The 21,515-nt window shown below is 37.5% G+C and overlaps 1 protein-coding gene across 2 annotated transcripts in view; it reads right to left on the reverse strand.

Annotated features, from left to right (window-relative positions):
- The window catches only part of CAAP1 (caspase activity and apoptosis inhibitor 1), a 48,811-nt gene extending 33,974 nt beyond the window's left edge, over nucleotides 1-14,837 (reverse strand). The window contains exons 1-4 of one of the 2 annotated variants that reach the window (XM_025432288.3): nucleotides 14,818-14,837; nucleotides 6,612-6,812; nucleotides 5,777-5,861; nucleotides 4,654-4,729 (exon numbers count right to left, since the gene is read on the reverse strand). In XM_025432288.3, coding sequence (XP_025288073.1) covers nucleotides 4,654-4,729; nucleotides 5,777-5,861; nucleotides 6,612-6,680 — 230 coding nt within the window. In that variant the 5' untranslated portion in view covers nucleotides 6,681-6,812; nucleotides 14,818-14,837. Of the gene's footprint in view, nucleotides 1-4,653; nucleotides 4,730-5,776; nucleotides 5,862-6,611; nucleotides 6,813-11,789; nucleotides 12,188-14,817 lie in introns of those variants that run through there. The other variant, XM_025432287.3, reaches the window with a different exon arrangement.
- Nucleotides 14,838-21,515: the final 6,678 nt, after the last annotated feature.

Raw genomic sequence — 21,515 nt, forward strand, 5'->3', positions numbered from 1 at the left:
CCTTCACTAACATTAGGATTATTATACATTGCTTGCAATTATTTGTTCCAGATCTTTTGTTTGGTTACTGATTTTATTTATGACAACACCCAAACTTAAAATTTTTTCACACAAATTTTTTCTTTCTTTTATGGCTTCTGGGTTTTTAGTCTTAAATTATTTAAGAACTTCACCTACCATCCCACAGATTATACAACTAGTATGCTATTTTTTTCAGATCATGATTTTGTCTTCTAGTAAAATGTTATTGTTTTCTTCATAAGTTTTCTGTTAAATATATCTGAAAGCATATCAGAGTTTTTGTAACTAGTATTAATGGAATATTTTTCTTTTAGTTCCCCATCACTGGGCTGAAGAATGCCCAATAACTGGTAAAGCATTATATCTGTGTGTCTTTGAGGATGTTACCTGAAGAGATTAGCATCTGAATTGGTAAATTGAGTAATGCAGGTAGCCCTGGGTAGGCAACATCCAACCCCTTGAGGGTTGGAATTAAAAAGGCAGAAGGGCAGGGCACCTGGGTGGGTCAGTCAGTTAAGCCACAAATTCTTAACCATAAGAAATTCTTAATCATAGGAAACAAATTGAGGGTCACGAGGGGAGGAGCGTGGTTGGAGTAACTGGGTGATGGATATTAAGGAACACGTGATATAATGAGCACTGAGTGTTATATAAGACTGATGAATCACTGACCTCTACTTCTGAAACCAATAATATATTTTATATTAATTGAATTTAAATACAAATTTTTTTAAAAGCCACCAATTCTTGGTTTTGGCTCAGGTACAGAGTTCAGGGTCCTGAGCTCAGGGCAGAGCCTGCTTGTTCCTCTGTCTCTGCTCCTCCCTGTGCTTTCTCTCTCAGGTAAAAAAAAAAAAAAAAAAAAAAAAAAAGGCAGAAAGGCAAATTAGTTCTGTCTGCTAGAGTTCAGAAATCCATATGCCCTGGAACAGGAGCACTCCTGGATTCTGGGCTTCTGGAGTTAGACTGGGACTTATACCACATTCCCTAGCCTTCAGTCTAAGACTGTGTTTTGCCAATGGCTTTCCTGGTTCTCCAGCTTACAGACAACAAATCAGCAGATCTTGGGACTCCTTGGCACCCATAAGTACAGAAGCCAATTCCTTTAAAATTTTTATATATCTAGGGATCCCTGGGTGGTGCAGCAGTTTGGCGCCTGCCTTTGGCCCAGGGCCCGATCCAGGAGACCCTAGATGGATTCCCACGTCGGGTTCCTGGTGCATGGAGCCTGCTTCTCCCTCTGCCTGTGTCTCTGCCTCTCTCTCTCTCTGTGACTATCATAAATAAAAATTAATAAAGAAAATAAAATTTTTACATATCTATACAACAGGGGTCTCGCCAAAGAGGGCCCCTCCTATTTATGTGTATTTATTGTTTATTTATTTGCTCCCTGGGTTCCTGGGCAGGTACTGAGGCTCCTGGCCTCAGGTGTGAGTAATGATGGTGGAGGGTGGGGTCCTTGCTGCCCGCAGGTGACTGACCCTGTGCTGCTCTGACCCATCTCCAGTCTCTGTTTACCCTTCTGGCAAACAGTTGGGCCAGAAGGAATCTTTTTATTATTCTAGAACGTGTGAAACAACAGAAAAGATGTTCCAATGTCCCCCCTACGTCTGTGGCCTCCTGGGATCCCCTCACACCCTCACTGGTCTCAGGCTGGTCCCAGCAACCCCACCCCCAGGGAACAAGTACTCCTGTATTTCTAAAACAACTATTAAAAAAAAAAAAAAAAAAAAGTTCTGTCTCTTTGGAAAATCCTAACACATTCCCTTTACAGATGTTTTTGCTATAAGAGAGAAGAGCTGTTGATTTTCTTATGTTTATATACGATCCATGTTATCAAATTTCAAATTCTACTTTTTTAAAAAACCTAGAATCTCTCACTATTCTAGGTTTATAATCTTATAAACTGAAAGGGAAATAATTTTATTTCTTCTTTTCCAAAGTTTTTTATGTCAAAATTAATTCATCTCCACCACCCATCTTTCTTTTGGTCTAATTACATTTGCTAGAACCTCTAAGAAAATATTTAAAATAAATGACCACACAGACTTCCTGTCTAGTCTCTCATTTTAATTCACTAAGTGGGTAGTTAAGTTTGGTCAACTGTCTTCATTATATCTTAGCAGTTTTCTCCTGTACCTTTTTTACCTATAGCTTATATTAGAAATGACTGCCGAATATTACCAAAGGTCTTTTTAGTATATACTTATCTGACCACATCATTTTTCTCCTTTAATTTGCTGATATGAATTACTCTAGGAGGCTTTTCTAATTAAATTTCCTGTAAATTCCTGTAATAGATTCTATTTGGTTAGTGGTATAACTACTCAGATGATACACTGCTGGATTCTACATGCTAATATGTACTTACAATTTTTACATCTATATTCACAAGTGAGAACGCCTGAATCCCCCATATGCTTTGTCACTATTTATGGGATTTGGGGTATTAAAGCTATGTAGAAGCCATAAAGTAAATTAAGAACTTTTCATCTTTTCCTAGGGCCTGGAATAATTTAAATAACAGGTGTAATATGTTCAAAAATAACAGCAGAGAGCATTATTGAATATTTTATTAGAGGTAAACACATTACATGTATTGACCCACATTAAGTAATAACTCAGCTATAAATCCACCTTATTTTGGTGTTTTTTTCAATAGTAGATCTCTATTCACCTTTCTAATTTCTTCTATGTTACTCTTCAAGTTTTCTACTTTTGCAGAAAGTCAATTTGGTTTATTTGTATTTTGATAAAAAAAAAAGCATCCATTTGCTAGTTTCAAGTTTGTTTATACAATGCTGTATGTGGATTCACAACCAGCCTATGATTATGTGATTATATCTCCTTTCTTCTCAATCTCAATTATAATGGTTCTCCCCTTACCTCCTTATCAGATCCAGGAGGAGTTTACAATCTGGACTTTCTTTACAAAGACCAAGTTTTTGGACTTATTCATTTGCTTATTTGTTTTCTATTTCTTTGTTTTAATGTTTACATTCGTTGTTTCATTTTTCTAACTTTCTTTTGGTTTACTTTGTTATTTTTTAAATTCCTTTAAAATGTGCACTAGGTTCCTGGGCTAGTCATTAAGCTTATTATTTCTCATATCTAACCCTTCCCTTTAAACTCAACTTTGTGATGCTAACAATCAAATGAAACACATGAACTCTAACTGAATCCTGGATCAGAATCAGTTTGTTAATTAAAATGAATAAACATACTCTAAACATTTTTTTAGTAATCAGGGAAATTTTATATGGGCAATATATTAGAAAACATTATTGAATCATTGCTTATTTTCTTAAAAGTCATGTTATATTGTTGCTATGTAGACTGTCCTTATTTTTAGGAAAGGCATTACTAAACTGTTTAGGCATGAAATATATGACATCTGAATTTTTAAATGATTTGTGGACTTAACTGTGTCTCCGCTCTAAAAAATCTGAAGGCTGAAGCCCAAACCCCAGATATGGCTATTTTGGAGACAGGACCTTTAAAGAGGTAACTAAGTTAAAATGAGGCCATCATGGTGGAGCTTGGTGTCTGACTGGTGTTCTTATCAAAAGAGATTAGAACACAGGGGGCACACACACATAAGGGCAACCAACTCAAGAGGCAGCGGCAAGGGGCACCTGGGTGGCTTAATCAGCTAAGCATCCAACTCTTGGTTTTGGCTCAGGTTATGCATGATCTCAGAGTCCTGGCATCAAGCCCATATCCCCCACATTAGGCTTCCTGCTCAGAGAGGAGTCTGTTTGAAGATTCTCTAGCTCTGCCCTTCCCCCCCCACCCTCTCTCTCTCAAATAAATATTAAAAGAAAAAAAAAAGCAGCAGCAGTAACAAAGTGGCCATCTACAAGCCAAGAAGAGAGGCCTCAGAGGAAACTAACCTTGCTGGTACCTTGATCTTGAACTTCCAGCCTCCAGAACTGTGAGAAAATGTATTTCTGTTCTTTAAGTCAATCAGTCTATGGTATTTTGCTATGGCAGCCCTAGCAAGCTAATGCAAATGGCTCTGGCAGAAAAACAGTAAATACAAAGAGAGAAAGCAAAAAAATAGCAAAACATTAATGTTATTGATTTCATTCTATGATTCTTTCAATTTTTATGTAAGTTTGAAATTTTCCAAAATAAAAAGGTTTATATTAGTATCCCAAAACTCTGGGCATTTTTACCATCACAATAGAAAAATTTTATGTACCTATGTAAAATGAACCACCTTACTATCTCATCTGTGAAATGAGACAATTATCATCTGACATTAATGAGTACTAGAAGAATTTTAAGTGTTCTAAACCACTACTATAATAACTTGATAGAGTAAGCACTTATGAGTATCACTAGTAGCAAATTCAAATTCCAAATGAGAGATATGATTCTGCTTCAGGCTGGCATCACTGTTGTCTTGTATGTATAAGTAGTAGTTTAAGAAAATCATCTTAACCCTGAAAGCAATGAACTATATTCTCATATATACCAAAAAGACCAATCATTATAAGTAAACAAATCAATTCCAACCTGTTGAATCATTTTATATAAATACAACAGAAAAACAATCACATTCTTGAGGTAAGATATCATGGAAGGAACAACAAAGAAATTTTGAAATGGAAATGAAAGTTAACTTACTGACTGACTAAATCAGATCCCATCTTAGGGCCATCATCTGCCTCCTCTTCCATATCAGAATCCATACCATTGTCACCTTATAAATAAAATAAACTATTGAAAGCATGCTTATAACATATCAGAACAATTTAAGCATTACACAAAGTGCCATCTATAAACTATACAGATTAAAGAAACTTATAGTTGTTGAAAGATGACATTTTTTAATTGCTTATATTTAAAATGAGATTTTTCAGTGGCTTATTAGGTATTTTTCACTGCCTTCCTGTTATCTATTTTAAACACACACACACAAAAACACACAAAACGTGTGTGTATATATATATTTACAGGCTATACCCAGATTTATACATCTATTAGCAAAGTTATAAATTCCATTAAACCATTTTTTTAAGATTTTATTTTGAAGTAACCACTACACTGAACATGGGGCTCAAATTCACAACCCTGAGTTCAAGAGAAGCATGCTCTACCAAGTGAAAGAGCCAAGTGTGTCCATTAGGGCATTTTATATTTAAAAAAAATATATTATCTCTGGAAATTTAAAGTCTCCATTTTTTGGCTTCTTCTCTTGTAATGCTAATGTACAGTTCCAAAAGAAAAAAATAAAGCTTGAAAATCTAAAATTTGACAGGTAAGAGTATCACAAAGAAGAGTCATACTTTAGGCAGAGAGATAAATGTAGGCAAATTGCAAAAATCCTTCCAACTCTGCAGCCAGGTCTTATTAGAGCAAAAGCAGTATGCAACAGGCAATTACAAGCAATAGGAATGTAAAGCAGAAAATAAAAAATTATTTCAAGAAAAGCCATCTCAATAATTGATACTTTTTAGGACACTTTGGGTAAAATTTTTTATTTCATTTTATTATTGTATACAAACATGCTCTTACCTTTGATTACATTTGATTTGAGAAAATGATACATACATCAAAAAGTCTACTCTTAAAATGCTGTTCTGCTATGTAAACTATATTTTAAAGTACAAACAGAAGTAAAATTACTCAATGGTTACCCAGTAATGAAATTAAACTAATAATCAGGTTAAAAAAAAAGAGTAACTTAGGATTTATGCTAGATATGTTAAGTAATGAGTTAACAGAGCATAAAAATATGTATTCTTACCCTCAAGAATCTTCAAGATTTTTTTTTCAGACAGGAGCTCTAACTGTTCCTGGCATAGTTTTTTAATTTCTTCTATTGAACAGTTCTAAAGAAAATAACATCAAAAATATACATTTATATAATATAGTGCCAATGTAAACTAGAATATAGCAATCAGAAAAAAAGTCTGGTTAGCAAAATCTTACAATAAAAGTTACATAAATCTTTTCATGACATGAAATCTGAAAACTGTCACTTAATATGTAAATGTTATAATTTATAGACATTTGATGAGAATAAAGTCACATTTACTATGAAAGAACAAATTAAAGAGTAAGTCATAACTAATAGCAGCCTATATGTTAGGTAATTCCTCTAAAGATTTAAATACGCAAGTGCTGGCTCTATACATCTTGGATCTTCCAAGCCCTATTTCCGTAACTGTAAAATTCGAATACCATAAATAACTATATGAAAACATTTGTGAATTTAATGAAATGTAAGCTTTTACCAACCAATAATGTGTATTGTTACATAGCAGAGTATTACTTCTTAAGGCACCAGAGTCATATCTCTAATTTAGTCACTAAAATTACCTGCATTTAGTAGAATTATTTCTAAAAGGTTAATAAATTCCTTACCAAAACACAGTATACGGCTCCATTTTTTTCTTGGCAAACTTTTAAATATACAAGGCCATTTATACTAATTCTCTAAAATTCCTTTTTTAAATCTTTTTGAAGTAGCTTGAGTTGAAAACATCCAATTATAATTTACATGAAGTAAAATGATTGTTACAGAAAATGTGTATTTTTCTATATATGTGTGTGATTCAATGATACATGTAATGAAATACCTTTAACACATCAGGAAGCATCTTCTGTAACTTTTTCTCGCCTATGATACAGAAACACTGCTGAAGCATTTCTTTTTTGTCTGATATATAGAAACTAACTGGTTTTAATGACACAGTCAGGTCCAGTCCACCTTCTTCAAGGTCACTGTGCTCTGCCAAGAATAATTCTTTTTCCAAAGTTGGCAAAAGGTATTTGGTATCCTAAAATTAAAAGAGACAAGGAACCATTAAATAAAGGAGGATGTATATGATGTCATATATTTACATTTAACAACTACTTCTTCACTAATATTTCCAAATTCTTTGTTGGGATATTTACCTAAAACCATTAAAAAGCATATTTAATTGTTCAGTATACTTTCGTCTTACTGTCCAAACTACAATTAACTCGATGAGCTAATATAAAGTGAAGAAATATTATCTCAGGACACACAAGTGAAAATATACTAAATATTAAAAAATAAATAAATAAAAGAAATATTGAGTGATCTCCTACAATTTTAGACTTCTGAAGAATTAGGAGATTCCTCTAGCATGCCACTCAACCCAAAATTTTAAGTATGAATTCTTCTTCTTCTTCTTTTTTTTAAAGATTTCATTTATTTATTTGACAGAGGAGAGAGAGAGAGAGAGAGAGAGAGAGAGAGAGAGAGCGCGCACAAGCAGAAGAAACAGCAAATGGAAAGAGAGAAGCAGGCTCCCCACCGAGCAGGGAGCCCAATCTGGGGCTCAATCCCAGGACTCTGGGATCATGACCTGAGCCAAAGGCAGACAGTTAACCAACTGAACTACCCAGGTGCCCCCATGGTTATTCTTCTTAAATTCATAAAAAGTGAGATGACAGCAAAAATGTTAAACATCACAATTATAAAGTATTATTGCTTCCCAGGAGCTACACTCATTTTTAAAACTGCTATATAAATTAATCATATTCAAAGTAGCCAAGTTATTTAAGACATTTCTGTCAATTTCACCTCCTATCTCTCAAATCTACTCCCATAATCCTGGTCCAAAGTACCATCATCCTCTGCCTAGATCACCTCAACAGCTACTTAACTGGAGGTCTTGAATCTAACTTGAGGTGTCTCCAATCTGTTACTACAATAGATTCTATGAAATATACATATACTCATCCTCTTTATTTATAACCTTTCAATGACTTCACACTGATCTTAGGGTAATTAAGCCTAGCTGGGCCTACATGTTCACTGATCATGCTACAAGCACAAAGTAATACAAAGTAATTCAAAGAATTACTCAAATATAACCTGTTCTCCCTTCACCTCATTCAGGCAGGGCTTTTGTATGTACCACTCTGCCTAAGAGAGTCTTTCTTCTTCATTTCCCCCCAATGCTATACTTCTAAAATTAACAAATTTAGATATCAATTCTAAAGTCATCTCTTCAAGAAAATCTTCCCTGACTATATAGTTTAGGTAGGGCTTTTTTAAATTATATTTTCTAATAGAAATGTTTTAAAAGTAGTTTAAAAACACACCAATTTTAAAGAATACTGTAATAATTAGACTGAAAAAATAAAGGTCAGTTCTCATTTTAACGGTTCATAAAGTAATTTAAGTAGTGAGGATGTAGAGAAACTGGAGCTCTTACACACTGCTAGTAGGAATAGAAAGTGGTACAGCTGCTCTGAAAAATGTTTGGCAGCTTCTTGAAAAGTTATATGACCCAAAAATTCCATTCCTAGATATATATCCAAGAGAAATGTAACTACACACCTGCATAAAAACTTGTACACAAGTATTCATAGCAGCATTATTCATAATAGCCAAAAGATGGCAACAATCCAAATTCCCATCAAGTAACAAATGGAAAAACCAACTGTGGTATAGCCATACAATGAAATATTATTCCATTCATATAAAATGTCCCTAACAGGGAAAATCTATGGAGACAAGAAGTAGTGACTGCCTAGGGATGAAAATGGTGGAGGTGAGTATTAGGGATGATAGCTGAAAGGTACACATGGAGTTTCTTTTGGGAGTGATGAAAATAAAACTGACTAAAGCGATGGTTGCACAACTCCATTAATATGCTCAAAACCAGTGAACTGTATACTTGAAATAGACTAATTGTATGGTATATGAATTACATATCTATAAAGCTGTTACCAAAAACAATAGGGAACACAATATACAACAGACGTAATGGCACTCTCAGAATTGTGAGATGTTATCTACATGCCTAATATATAATGATTTCTTTTTTTCTTCACAAATAAGAAGTAGGGTTTAGTTCTGGTATGGAAATCTTTATAATATTTAACTTATTGGTCTCTCCATCAGGATAAAGAGTACAAAAGATACAGAAACCATTTAAGATAAGAATGATGAGGGCAGCCCCTGGTGGCGCCGCCTGCAGCCTGGGGTGTGATCCTGGAGACCCGGGATCTAGTCCCAACATCGGGCTCCCTGCGTGGAGCCTGCTTCTCCCTCTGTCTGTGTCTCTGCCCCTCTCTCTCTATGAATAAATAAATAAAATCTTAAAAAAAAAAAAAAAGATAAGAATGATGATATCCAAAATAAAATCTAGAAGGGGTGGAAAAACTGAATAGACTTATAACTATGAAAGAATTAGGAGTGGGGGGACGGTGGGGACAAAAATACTACTCTAAAAAAACCCACCAGACCCACACAGATAGATGGTCCAATAGGCCAGTTCTAATAAATCTTCAAGAAAAAGCCATAAACTATTCTCGAATACATTCCAAAAATGCAAAGCTTCCCAAATCAATCCATAAGGCTAGCATAGTCTTGATGCCAAAACCAAAAGGATAATTACAAAAATAAAAACCATAAGCTGATTTAACTTAGGGACAGACACAAAAGTAACAATACTGAATTCTGAGTATAATAACCAAACCGACAAACCAAATTGGATCTATCCCAGGATGACAAGACAGTTCAACCCGAGTTAATTTACCAATTTATTAAAAATTACATTCTCAGGGGTGAATGGGTGGCTCAGTGAGTTAAGTGTCTGCCTTCGGTTCAAGTCACGATCCCATGATAAGCCCCATGTCAGGCTCCCCATTCAGCAGGGAGTTTGCTTCTCCCTCTATGCCTCCCCCCACCCCCCCCCCCCCCCGCTTGTGATCTCTCTTACTCACTCTCTCAAAAAAATAAATCTTTTTTAAAAATTGCATTACCAAAGAAGGAAAGCTATGCAATCATCTCCACAGAATGCCAAAAAAGCATCTGATAAAACTCTATAACCTTCAGTGAACTAGGAACTGAAAAAAATTTCTTTAACTTGATCAAAAGTATCTTTCATTACTTTTGGCAAATACACTTTTGGATGGAACATAAAAAGTGTTCCCGCTAACAACTAAATAAGAAAAAAATGCCTATTATCACTGCTTCTGTTCAGCACCACACTGAAAGTCTTAAATAATGTGAAAGTACAAAAACAAATATTAGTGCTGAAAAAAAAAGACAAAAATCCCTTGTTCACACAAATTTTTCTGAGTCAATTTTAAACTAATAATAGTGTGGCTAAATATAAGAAATACATAAGAATAAATGGTTTTTTGTGTTTCTACAGCTTCCAATTTAAGATGTAACGTTTAAAAATATTGTAAGAAAACAAAGAATAGTTTTAGGATAGGTCGAGAGTATAGAAAGATCTTTCTCAACACACAAAATCTGGAAGGCAAAGGAAAATATTGTTAGTCTTGACCACAAAGAAATAAAAAACTTCAGTACTCCACAGATAAAGTTACAGTGACATTTGAAACAGAGAAGATCAGAACCAAGACTTTTTGTAGACATTCTGAACTTATCAGTAAAAAGCTCAAAATAATCAAAAAGAAAATGGCCAGAGAATATATACATGCAACTTACATAAGAAGGAATCAAATGGCAAATAAAAATGTTAAAATGTTCGATCTATTAATCAGAACATACCTCAAAACAAATGAAATCTAGATTTCACCCACTAAGCTGACAATTTTTTTTTCAAAAATGGGTATAGTGAATATTTGCAGAAATGGGGATTCTTTTGTAATGTTTATACTATAAATCAATAAAATCTTTTTTGAAAAGCATTTGGTGGTACCTCTCAAATCTGTTTCAGTGCATAAACTTTGACCCAACAATTTCACTAAGATTCTATCCTAAAGTAATTGTTGCACAATACATATGAACAAGGGTTCATTCTCATATCAACTCTTTTAGCGGCAAGAAAACTAAAAATCTGAGTATTCGTCAATAAAGATAAAATGGAATATCCCACAGTCACTGAAAAATAAGGCAACATCTAAATCGATGGGGGTAATAGCACTATAAAGCTTAGGTGTAAGAACTTAAATACACATGTAACAAGTTAATGCGGCTGCGTAGCAAACAATGGGGAGGCTTAAGCAGACTCTCACGTTTTTTATTTCTGTGTTGTATAACTTTTATGTTTTCATGCTTACGTTTTATAATAAAAGCAAACTGCATTTTTTTTTCCTTTTTTAACGGCGGTATCTTGGTAGATGGATGGAGTAGAAAGCTCATGGCTTTTACAATCGGGGACTGGGGGATCCCTGGGTGGCGCAGCGGTTTGGCGCCTGCCTTTGGCCCAGGGCACGATCCTGGAGACCCGGGATCGAATCCCACATCGAGCTCCCGGTGCATGGAGCCTGCTTCTCCCTCTGCCTGTGTCTCTGCCTCTCTCCCTTTCTCTCTCTGTGACTATCATAAATAAATAAAAATAAAAAATAAATTAAAAAAAAATCGGGGACTGGATCCACATTTAGTCAGTAACACATTTGTTAGTAACAAACTGTGACTGTGGGTAAACTTCACTAATCTCTCTGAGCCTCGATCTTCCCATCCTGTAACGCGGAGATGATCTACAAGGTGGAGAGGGAAAGAGAAGTAAACCGTGGCTTTCAAGGGCGCCGAGGGCGCGCTCCCGACCCATACTTTTCGGGCGGACTGCTGCTAGAGTGAAAGGGACAAAAGGCAAAGGGCGAGATGACCAGCTAATCCAGGAACTTTCCGTTCAAGGCCCGGGAGTGTGCGGCTCCCCGGTACTCGGGGACGGGAACCTCGAGACGTCGGCGCGGAGGGCGCTCCCGCAAGAGCCAGCCCCGCGGGCGCCAGCCTCGGCTCCCGCCTGCGTCGGTCCGAGGGCGCAGCAGCTCCGGGCGCGGCGAGAAGGGCGCGCACGCACCTGCTGCAGGGACCCCGAGACGCTGGAGGACGAGTCCGTGCTCCTCCGCTTCCGGCGCTCGCCGCGCTCCACGCTGCTCCCGCCCCAGCAGCTGCCGGCGCTCCCGCCGCCGGTGACGCTTCCACTGAAGCTGGTGTTTCCACAGCAGGTGACGCTCCCGCAGCCGCTGGTGCTCCCGCAGCCGCTGGTGCTCCCACTGCCGCTGCTGGCTAAGGCGGGCACCAGGTCCGGCGCCGCGAGCGCTGCGGCCGCCTCCTGACCGCTTCGTTTGCGCCGCTTCTCCCGGGAAGACTTCTTCCCCGTCATGATCCCGCTGCTGCAACCATCCGGGGCGAGCCCACCGTCTCCGAAGCTGCCGAAACCCAGCGGCGGCGGCGGCGGCGTCGCAGCTTGTGCGTCACTTCCGGCCTCGTCGCAGAGCCCGGGAGGCGTGCCTGCAGCGCTTCCGGGCGGGAGGCGGGGGCGGCTGGAGTCGGCTGGCGGGCTGTCCGCGCGCCTTCGGGTCTCTGAGCCTCTCTACGGAGGACGGAAGGTGGAGCTTTACCATAGCTCTGTGCTCTATTGATTGATACCTCTTCAGATTTTGTCGTATACACCTACACAGTAAGGTATGGTGTAGCTTTTGTTTTGTTTCCCAATGTTTAGTGTCATAAGTACATGACACTAAAATGTTTTTATTTATTTATTTATTTACTTACTTATTATTTTATTCATTTATTCATGAGAGACCCAGGCAGAGGGAGAAGCAGGCGCCCCACAAGGAGCCCGACGTGGGACTCGAACCCGGGTCTCCAGGGTCACGCCCTGAGCCAAAGGCGACAGTCAACCCCAGAGCGACCCAGGCGTCGCCCTAAAATGTTTCAACAACAAAAAGAACTTAAGGGGAAATCTCATTATTATCACCGGAGCACATTTTTTTTTTTTGAAATATATTTTAGGGAATTATACTGGAAGAGGATTTTGGGCTTCCTTGTTTTTCCCCCTTCACACTAATTTTTAGGCACGTTTGCCTTTCACTTCTCAAGTCATTTGGATCTACTATTTTATCGTATACTTTCTCAGTTTATTTAATTTTTTTTTATTTTTTATTTATGATAGTTACAGAGAGAGAGAGAGAGGCAGAGACACAGGCAGAGGGAGAAGCAGGCTCCATGCACCGGGAGCCCGACATGGGATTCGATCCCGGGTCTCCAGGATCGCGCCCTGGGCCAAAGGCAGGCGCCAAACCGCTGCGCCACCCAGGGATCCCTCTCAGTTTATTTAACTAATATTCGAATGCTGGCATTTAAGTTGTTGTCAATCTGTTATATTTTACAATAATGCAGCTATGAACAGCTTACGAAAAAAAATTTACATTATTTTCCTTATGGCATTTTTGTGCCCCCAAAACAAGTTGATCAACACCTTATTTTCCTTGTCCTATTTAATCAGATTCCTTTGAAGAAAGAGTAAGCTAACTTAAAATGTCACCCATACACTGAAACCTTACAGTTTTTTTCTAATATAAAGGGTTTTAACTTGCATTTTTAATTTTACTTTAGTTCAAGTATAATGGACACTTCTTTTAGTTTCAGCTGTATATGATTCAACAATTGTATACGTTTCCCAGTGCTCATTAAGATAGTGTACTCTTAATTCCCTTTATTTATTTCAACTATACCCCCACCTATCCAGCAACCACTTCTGGTTGCCACCAGTTTGTTCTCTGCATTTAAAATATGTCTTTTTGTTTGTCTCTGTTTTTCCATTTGTTTGCTCATTTGCTTTGTTTCTTGCATCCCACAGATGAGTGAAGTCATATGATACTTGTCTTTCTCTGACTGCCTTGTTTCACTTAGCATTATGCCCTCTACATCCATCCTTATTGCTACAAATGGCAAGATTTCACTCTTTTTTAATGGCTGAATAATATTCCATTATATATATAGTATCACATCTTCTTATCCATTCATCTAGCAATGGACATTTGGGTTGCTTCTGTATCTTGGCTATTGTAGATAATGCCAAAGTAAACATTGGGATGCATATATCCTTTGACTTGTAATTTTGAATACTTTACCATTGGTCGGAACACTATTTCCTCATCAAGTGCAAGTAAGTTTAACCATTTTTCTATTGAAGTTAGTGTTTTGATCTTTTAAATGTACATAAGTTATTTATGTTGGTGAGACAGAGAAGGGAGCAGGGATAAAATATTATTGGCATATCAGTGTTCCTATCTTGTCTCTCTCCCTTCCTTCCCCCCAAATTGCCTTTTCAGACTAGTTCTTACTTTTCAAAGGAGAGGAAAACAAGAAGAGTTTAGGAGTGCACAGAATTGGTAATGAAGTCCCAGGCCACTTTTAGAAAGAACTTGAGGCAAGAAATGCAAAAGAAAAACAGTGCATAAGGTCAACAAATAGAAGACAACTGAAGAGAATTTAGAGGGTATTTCTGGAGTTTATTTCATGCATAGAGTACATGAGGGACAAGTAAAGGACTTGAGTTTTTCAAAACTGAGTATGTGTCATGGGTTTATCAGTGTTAGATTTTGTGGACTAATGTGTAGGATTTTGGAAACACAAGCCAGGTTCTATAACCAGGATCAAGAATACATATTTCAAAAATGCGTTATCATTTGGCACGAGTGGTCTCATCAGGGACTTTAGCCACAGAAGAAAAAAGACAGGGCCTGGGGCAACACTGAGTGATAGTAATCCTACGTCTTTCACCTGACGTATAGGAAGCAATTTAAAAAAGGGACTTCCTTTTGACCTCATTTCCTACCTGTCTTAGCCATTCAACAACTATTTAATTAGTGTGTAAAACAAACCAGATACAGGGGTAATTCCAGCCCTGGGAAAACAGCCGTCTCTACCCCCTGATTCCACCCTTAGTTTTGCCCTCTAAGGCAAACTATACCATTTTAGGTTTGTATCAGTCATCTCAAGTTGCCATAACAAAGTACTGGATAAAAATAGTTGCTTATTAATTACTGCCTGCAAATTATCCCCTTATAAAATCAGTTGAGAAGCTTCTCAGTTTCTACCTCATTTTGTAGCAGCTTGACAAAGAGTTCCCATATTTATTTGGCTGGAGCAAGAAACCAGGGTACTGCCAACTAGATGGCTAAAGAATTTATCAATTTGGCAGCTGAATTCCAGTCTTTGACCACTCTTCCATATTCTTGTTCTAGAATGCAAAAGCATTGTTTGACCACTGGTGATAGAGTAAAAAATAGACAAAATCCATGTCTTCATTAGCTTATATTCTAGCAGGGAGAAGCAAACCAAAAAACATACGCAACAGGAAGTGCCTCCATCATCACTTGCTCTGGCATTCTGCATTCTTTTTATTCTGCTTTATTTTTCTTCAGTGCTCTTAACCACTGCACATGCATTTATTTGTCTCCTTTCTCTTGAATGTAAACTCCATGAAAGTTTTGACTTGGTGTTATTCACATCTGTATTCCCATTACCCAAATGCCTTTAATAGAAAAATTTCCCATATGGTTGTTTCTTAATAAAAATTTGTTGCAGGGATCCCTGGGTGGCGCAGCGGTTTAGCGCCTGCCTTTGGCCCAGGGCACGATCCTGGAGACCCGGGATCGAATCCCACGTCGGGCACCCGGTGCATGGAGCCTGCTTCTCCCTCTGCCTATGTCTCTGCCTCTCTCTCTCTCTCTCTGTCTCTCTCTCTCTGTGTGACTATCATAAATAAATTTAAAAAATTTAAAAAAATTTGTTGCATAAGTGAGTGAATGAAACACAATTTTCAGATGGAGAACAAGAACCAGATTTGTGCAGGATTAAATGAACTCATTAAATTATGAGTGTAGAAGTACCTAGTGAAATTAATGGTGGGAAATTCCTTTATTAAAGGAGGTCAGTAGGAACTTTGCTGGGAATAGTTCAGTGCTCCTTCATCACATGGCAGAGACACTTAGCTACAGGGCCTTAGCTGCCACGGTGACACTGACAATCATGCAGGGTTTGGAAGAGTAGGTACAAACAGCTTTCTAACAGAAACTGGATAATTCTACATGGAGTTCTTCAGAGAACAGGGAAAGAACTGACTTTTGGTGCGAACATGACATAGACACATCACAAGGTTAGTTAGCTTGAAGCAACAGAGACGCCATTTTCTTTTTAGGTTGAACTATAGGAAATTGCCTTTTTTGGAGGCCAGAACTGATTGATGTGGATAGTTTCATATGTTCAGTATATTATAGAGCTGAAGAGACCCAGCACTGAACAGATTTAAAGCTCAGCAAACTAATGCAGGACTGTTTTTCTGTTTTTTCCTGCTTTTCCTAGAACAAATACATGGGAGGGTGGGCAGAGATTGGAATTTACATGCCCTTTTTTATAACTGCTCTCCAGCAACTCACTGAGCATTAGTCACAATGATCCGCCTGGAATATGCATGTATTAATGCTAGGGCCACTCAGTACTTAACTGGAATTTATAAAGAGACACTAGTTGAGAAATTCAGTCTTCCACTTAAATAAACTGTAAGGAAATTGCCTCTAGATGTCACATTATCTATCTTGTGGAAGGTCAACAAAAGACACTTATGAAACAAGACCTAGAAGTCCCAATACTGTCTTTTTCATATCAATGAGCCAATAATTCTCTCCTTTTTATTAAGCTGATCTGAATTGGTTTCTGCCACTTGCAATCTAGGTTCTTGATGAATTCAACATACAACATGTAAGACCTGGCATGATCTGGACAGCATTTTTCTCTGTAGCCCTATGTCTTTTTTAGAAATATGCCCTCTGGGCCTATTCAATAATCCTATTCAACTTTATATTTCATAGTGAGGTTCTGTGGCATTATAGGAAATTTAAATGAACTGTAAGGATATTTGTGTTCAGAGTTCCACTCATCTGGTTAAATCTAAAATTCTTTTTAAGTGTCACTTCATACTTAAAACCTTTCCAAATCACCTTTTTTAATCTTGTTGAAATGCTTCTTCCTTTGTAAGACATTGTCTTCCCTACAGAGCATCCAAAACTCTTGCCTGCAGGTATTTGTTACATATCTTCTCCAATATACTGTTAGTTCTCATGAATAGAGGCTGTGTGTTATATATCTTTGTACTGTCACCACCTAATACAGTGCCGGGCATGCGCTAGGAATGCAGTGTTAATTTTTGAGCTGAGAAGTTCAGGATCCATTCAGAGCTTCATTCCAAACACCATTTAGGTAAATCACATTAAGGGCACCATTTCTTCACCTCTTCCTGTATTCATGTTCTTTGCCATGTTATTTGGCAGTGTCCTTCCACTTGAGGCAAAACATGTAACTCCTACCTGCCTTTGTTTTTTTTTTTTTATTTTTATTTATTTATGATAGTCACACACAGAGAGAGAGAGAGAGGCAGAGACATAGGCAGAAGGAGAAGCAGGCTCCATGCACCGGGAGCCTGACGTGGGATTCGATCCCGGGTCTCCAGGATCGCGCCCTGGGCCAAAGGCAGGCGCCAAACCGCTGCGCCACCCAGGGATCCCTCCTACCTGCCTTTGAAGTTGACTTCATTTGGCCAACGAGATGCTAGCAGATGTAGCAAGCACATGTTAAAAAAACAAAAACAGGACCCCTGACTGGCTTAGTTGGTAGAGCATACAACTCTTAATCTCAGGGTTGTGAGTTCAAGCCCTACTCTGTGCTTGGAGCCTACATAAAAAATAAAACACAACAAAAACAAGACAAACAAAAATCTTGTAATTGTGATGGTTCACTCTTATGTTTCCACCATCACCATAAAAATGATATACTCAGCACACTCGTCCCAGGAGAAAGATGAGAGACAAATAGTAGTGCTGAGCTGCCCAGCTAAACTATTGAGTCAAGCCTGGCCTAGAACGGAGTCCTCCTCCACCCTGCAGACATGAATGAGCCCAGTCAGGATCAGCCACCTCTAAGATTGTAACTTCTTAGGTCAATAAGTGCTATTGTTTGGGTTGTTAGTTGTTGAACAGTAGTATTACGGTGGTTACAGTTAACAGATACACACTTTCTAAAGCCTCCTTTTCTGTATTTCTGTTAGGCATTAGAAGGGTCTTCAAAACTAGCTTTATACTGCCTAAGTCATTCAATGTCAGTGCTGTAATACGGGCAGATATAATTCTTATGTTCCAACAGAAACAAACTATATTTCATAGTGAGGTTCTGTGGCATTATAGGAAATTTAAATGAAGTCTAAGGATATTTGTGTTCAGAGTTCCAAATAACCAATTTTGCAAAATAACAGGGTACCTCTGCTCATGAGCATTTTTTTTCCAGTAGCAATAAAATACTTGTCTTCTAAATGTTCCTTGTATACAGCACTTTTATTGTTAAAGAGGACTGTAGCTTTGTGTTATCTGTGAAAGCAATGCTTGATAAGTACTCATGTGGTAGACATTTTACATATTTTATTCTTCTATTTTATAAAATCCTAATATATCTTTGCTTAAACTGGGGCTGAGATCAACTTAATTCAATAGCAAGTGGTGGAAATGTCATTGAAATGTATGCCTTTTTAACCTCAAAGCTAGTATTCTTTCACCATATTGTACTGTACCCCTGGTTGTTTTTACTACTGAAAAATTTTAAAAGGCATAGAAATAAGCAAAACATTTCTTGAATTTTTAAAATTTTTTTATTTTTTATTTTTAATTCATGAGAGACAGAGAGAGGCAGAGACAAAAGCAGGCCCCCTGCAGGGAGCCTGATGTGAGACTGGATCCAGGAACTCTGGGATCACGCTCTGAGCCAAAGGCAGATGCTCAACCGCTGAGCCGCCCAGGTGTCCCACATTTCTTGAATTTATTAGTTCCTTTGAAGACACAAGAATGAAAGAAACGTGGGAGAGCTTATTTCAAGCGACCTTCTGCTCTATGTATCAAGCATACATTTCACTACCACCCACCATAGTTGCTATTATGATGAAGTGAAGTGGCTACCACAAACCGATATTCTTCATCTTGATATCCAGCTTTGCCGACATCATTTATTAAATACTATTCTCCATTGTTTTGTTACTAGTGACGTGTTACCTGACCTCTTTCAGCTTCTTCACTTGTAAGATTACTAACAGTACTTACCCCATAGGGATAATGAGGATAAACCTGAAACTAGTATAAAGTAATTGCTTAATACATGCTATCTAATTTACTTAAACTTGTCTTTTTTTTTTTTTGCAAAGGTACTTAACTAGTTTGCTTTAAATTCAGTTACAAACCATTGTATAAGTATTGCTATATCATATGCCTTTACATCTAAGTGATGTATGTACAATGAAAGTATTGCCATTTGGACATTTTACTTTTCTGACTTATTACAATGTGCCCAGGAGCCCCAAGATCAAGTTTAAGTCCCAGGACCTCATTTTAGGCCTAAGTATCAGCCTACCTGCTTTACAGAAGGGCATTAGTTGGTGTTCTCCTCTTTAAAGCTTCCTTATTCACTGTATTCTAAAGACTCTTTTTCCTCCATGAGAAGCACCAAAGTGGTTTTTACTTGTTGCCCTCAAAATCAAGATTCTGCCTTAGTACCTCCAGAAAACAAGCACCCTGATTTCAATTATTAAACAAGCAAAACCTGATAATCACTTAGAAAAATATAGAATGAAAACAACTTTTAAAAAATATTCACCCATCTCTGTGAAGATGGTCAATAAGCCAATTACACCCTGTTCTGTTCTCTCAGCCTCCTTTAGTTATGGTAAGGGGAACATAATAAACTTTAAGGAAGCACAGGTATGATGCCATCAAGTTAAAAAAAAAAAAAGTACACACACCTATGAAGTATTCTTGCTACAGTATTTTAATCTTAATCTACCAAGCCTTTGGGTTTACCTTTTAGTTTATAGGAAATAGGTATAGCAGGCACATTCTAAGAAGGCTCCCAGTGATCTCTTTTCTGATACAGCCTGTGTAATCCACTCTCCTTGAGTAACTTGCTTCCAGCCTTGATGTTGAGAGGGTGGCATATTTGTAGTTTGTAAATGTAAATGTTCTGACTTTGATTTTGCTAGCAGACTCTCTCCCTTGCTGGTTTTAATGAAAGCACTTGACATGATGGAGAAGCCCATAAAACATAAAACTGAGGGCAGGGGAGCCTGGGTAGGTCAGTTGGTTAAGTGACTCTTGATTTCAGTTCAGGTCATGATCTCAGGGTCTTGAGATCGAGCCTCATGCAGGCATGGAACCTACATAAGATTCTCTTTCTCTCTCTTCTGCCCCTCCCCCACCTCCTTCTCTGAAAAAAAAAGGAAAACATTCATTTAAAAATTTTTATTTCAGAGAGAGAGAGAGAGAGAGAGAAAGAAAGAGAGAGAGAAGCACAAATAAAGGAAAGGGTGGAGGGGCTGTTGAGCAAGGAGCCCAATGCAGGGCCGAAGCCCAGAACCCTGGGATCATGACCTGAGCTAAAGGCAGACTGAGCTACCCAGGTGCCCCTGGAAAACATTCTTAAAAAGACAAAACACCCAAAAAACTGAGGACAGCCTTTGGCCAACAGCCAGCTAGGATTTTAAGTCCTCAATCCAACACCTGGAAAAGAACTGAACACTAACCATATAAATGAGCTCGAAAATGCTTCCTTCTCCAATCAAGCCCTCAGATGAGTCCTCAGCCATGGCTGATACTCTTCATAGCAGCCTCATGTGAAACAAAGAAACAGAAGATCCTGCTAAGCTGGGCCAGGATTCTTCATTTGCAAAAAAATTCAGATAGTAAATGTGTACTGTTCTAAGCCACTTTAGTTTTGGGGTAATTTATTAAGCAGCAATAGGTAATTAATACAGAAGAGTTACAGAAATGTTTTACAAATATAAAATTGGGGTACCTTGCATTCTGTAATGCAGACACTTCAAAGTCAACGATACTAAAAAATAAAAATAGAACTGTTCTAGAGTAAGAGACCAAAGAAACATATAATCAAATAAATATAATACATAAACCTTGATTATTTATATTAGATCCTTTAAATAAAGTGATAATAGTTACTATGAAACAATTAAGGAAATTTGAGTATGGAATACATATTAAATACTATGAAATTACTGAATGGTAATACAATGATATGGTTATAAAGAACATTCTTTAAAATGTCCTTATTCTTAGAAGATACATATTTAAGTATTTAGTTGATAAAGGTGATATCTGTAATCTCAATATAAAACCAATATGGCAAAATGTTAACAACTGTAGAACTTGGTTGGCAAGTTCACGAGTGTTCACTGTACTCTTTGAACTTTGATGTATGAATATTTTCATTAAAAATTTTAAGAAAAACACATGGAATGATAATGGTAAATGAAAAAAATCTTCAAAATTGTATTTATAATCACAACTACACTATACTATAGATTGAATGTGTCACCCCGAAAATTCATTATTTTGAAACCTAATTCCCAATATGATGGGCCTCTGGGAGGTAATTTGGTTATAAGGGTGGAATCCTCAGGAATGCGGAGACAACAGAGAGCTTCTTCCTCCTACCATGAAAGAACCCTCATCAAACACCAAATATGCCGGCACATTCACCTTGGGTTTCCTCGCCTCCAGAATGGTGAAAATGTTTGTTTTTAAGCCACCCAATCTATTGGATTTTTGTTGCAGCAGCCCAAATAAACTAACACCCTGTGTGTAATCTTCTATAGAAAAATATATTAGAAGTTAGATTATAAATTATTTTTATTTTTAATTAATTTTTTAAGATTATAAATTATTTTTTAAAAAGACTGAATAACATT

Source organism: Canis lupus, chromosome 11 (assembly GCF_003254725.2).
Source record: "Canis lupus dingo isolate Sandy chromosome 11, ASM325472v2, whole genome shotgun sequence".
NCBI classification, from domain to species: domain Eukaryota; kingdom Metazoa; phylum Chordata; class Mammalia; order Carnivora; family Canidae; genus Canis; species Canis lupus.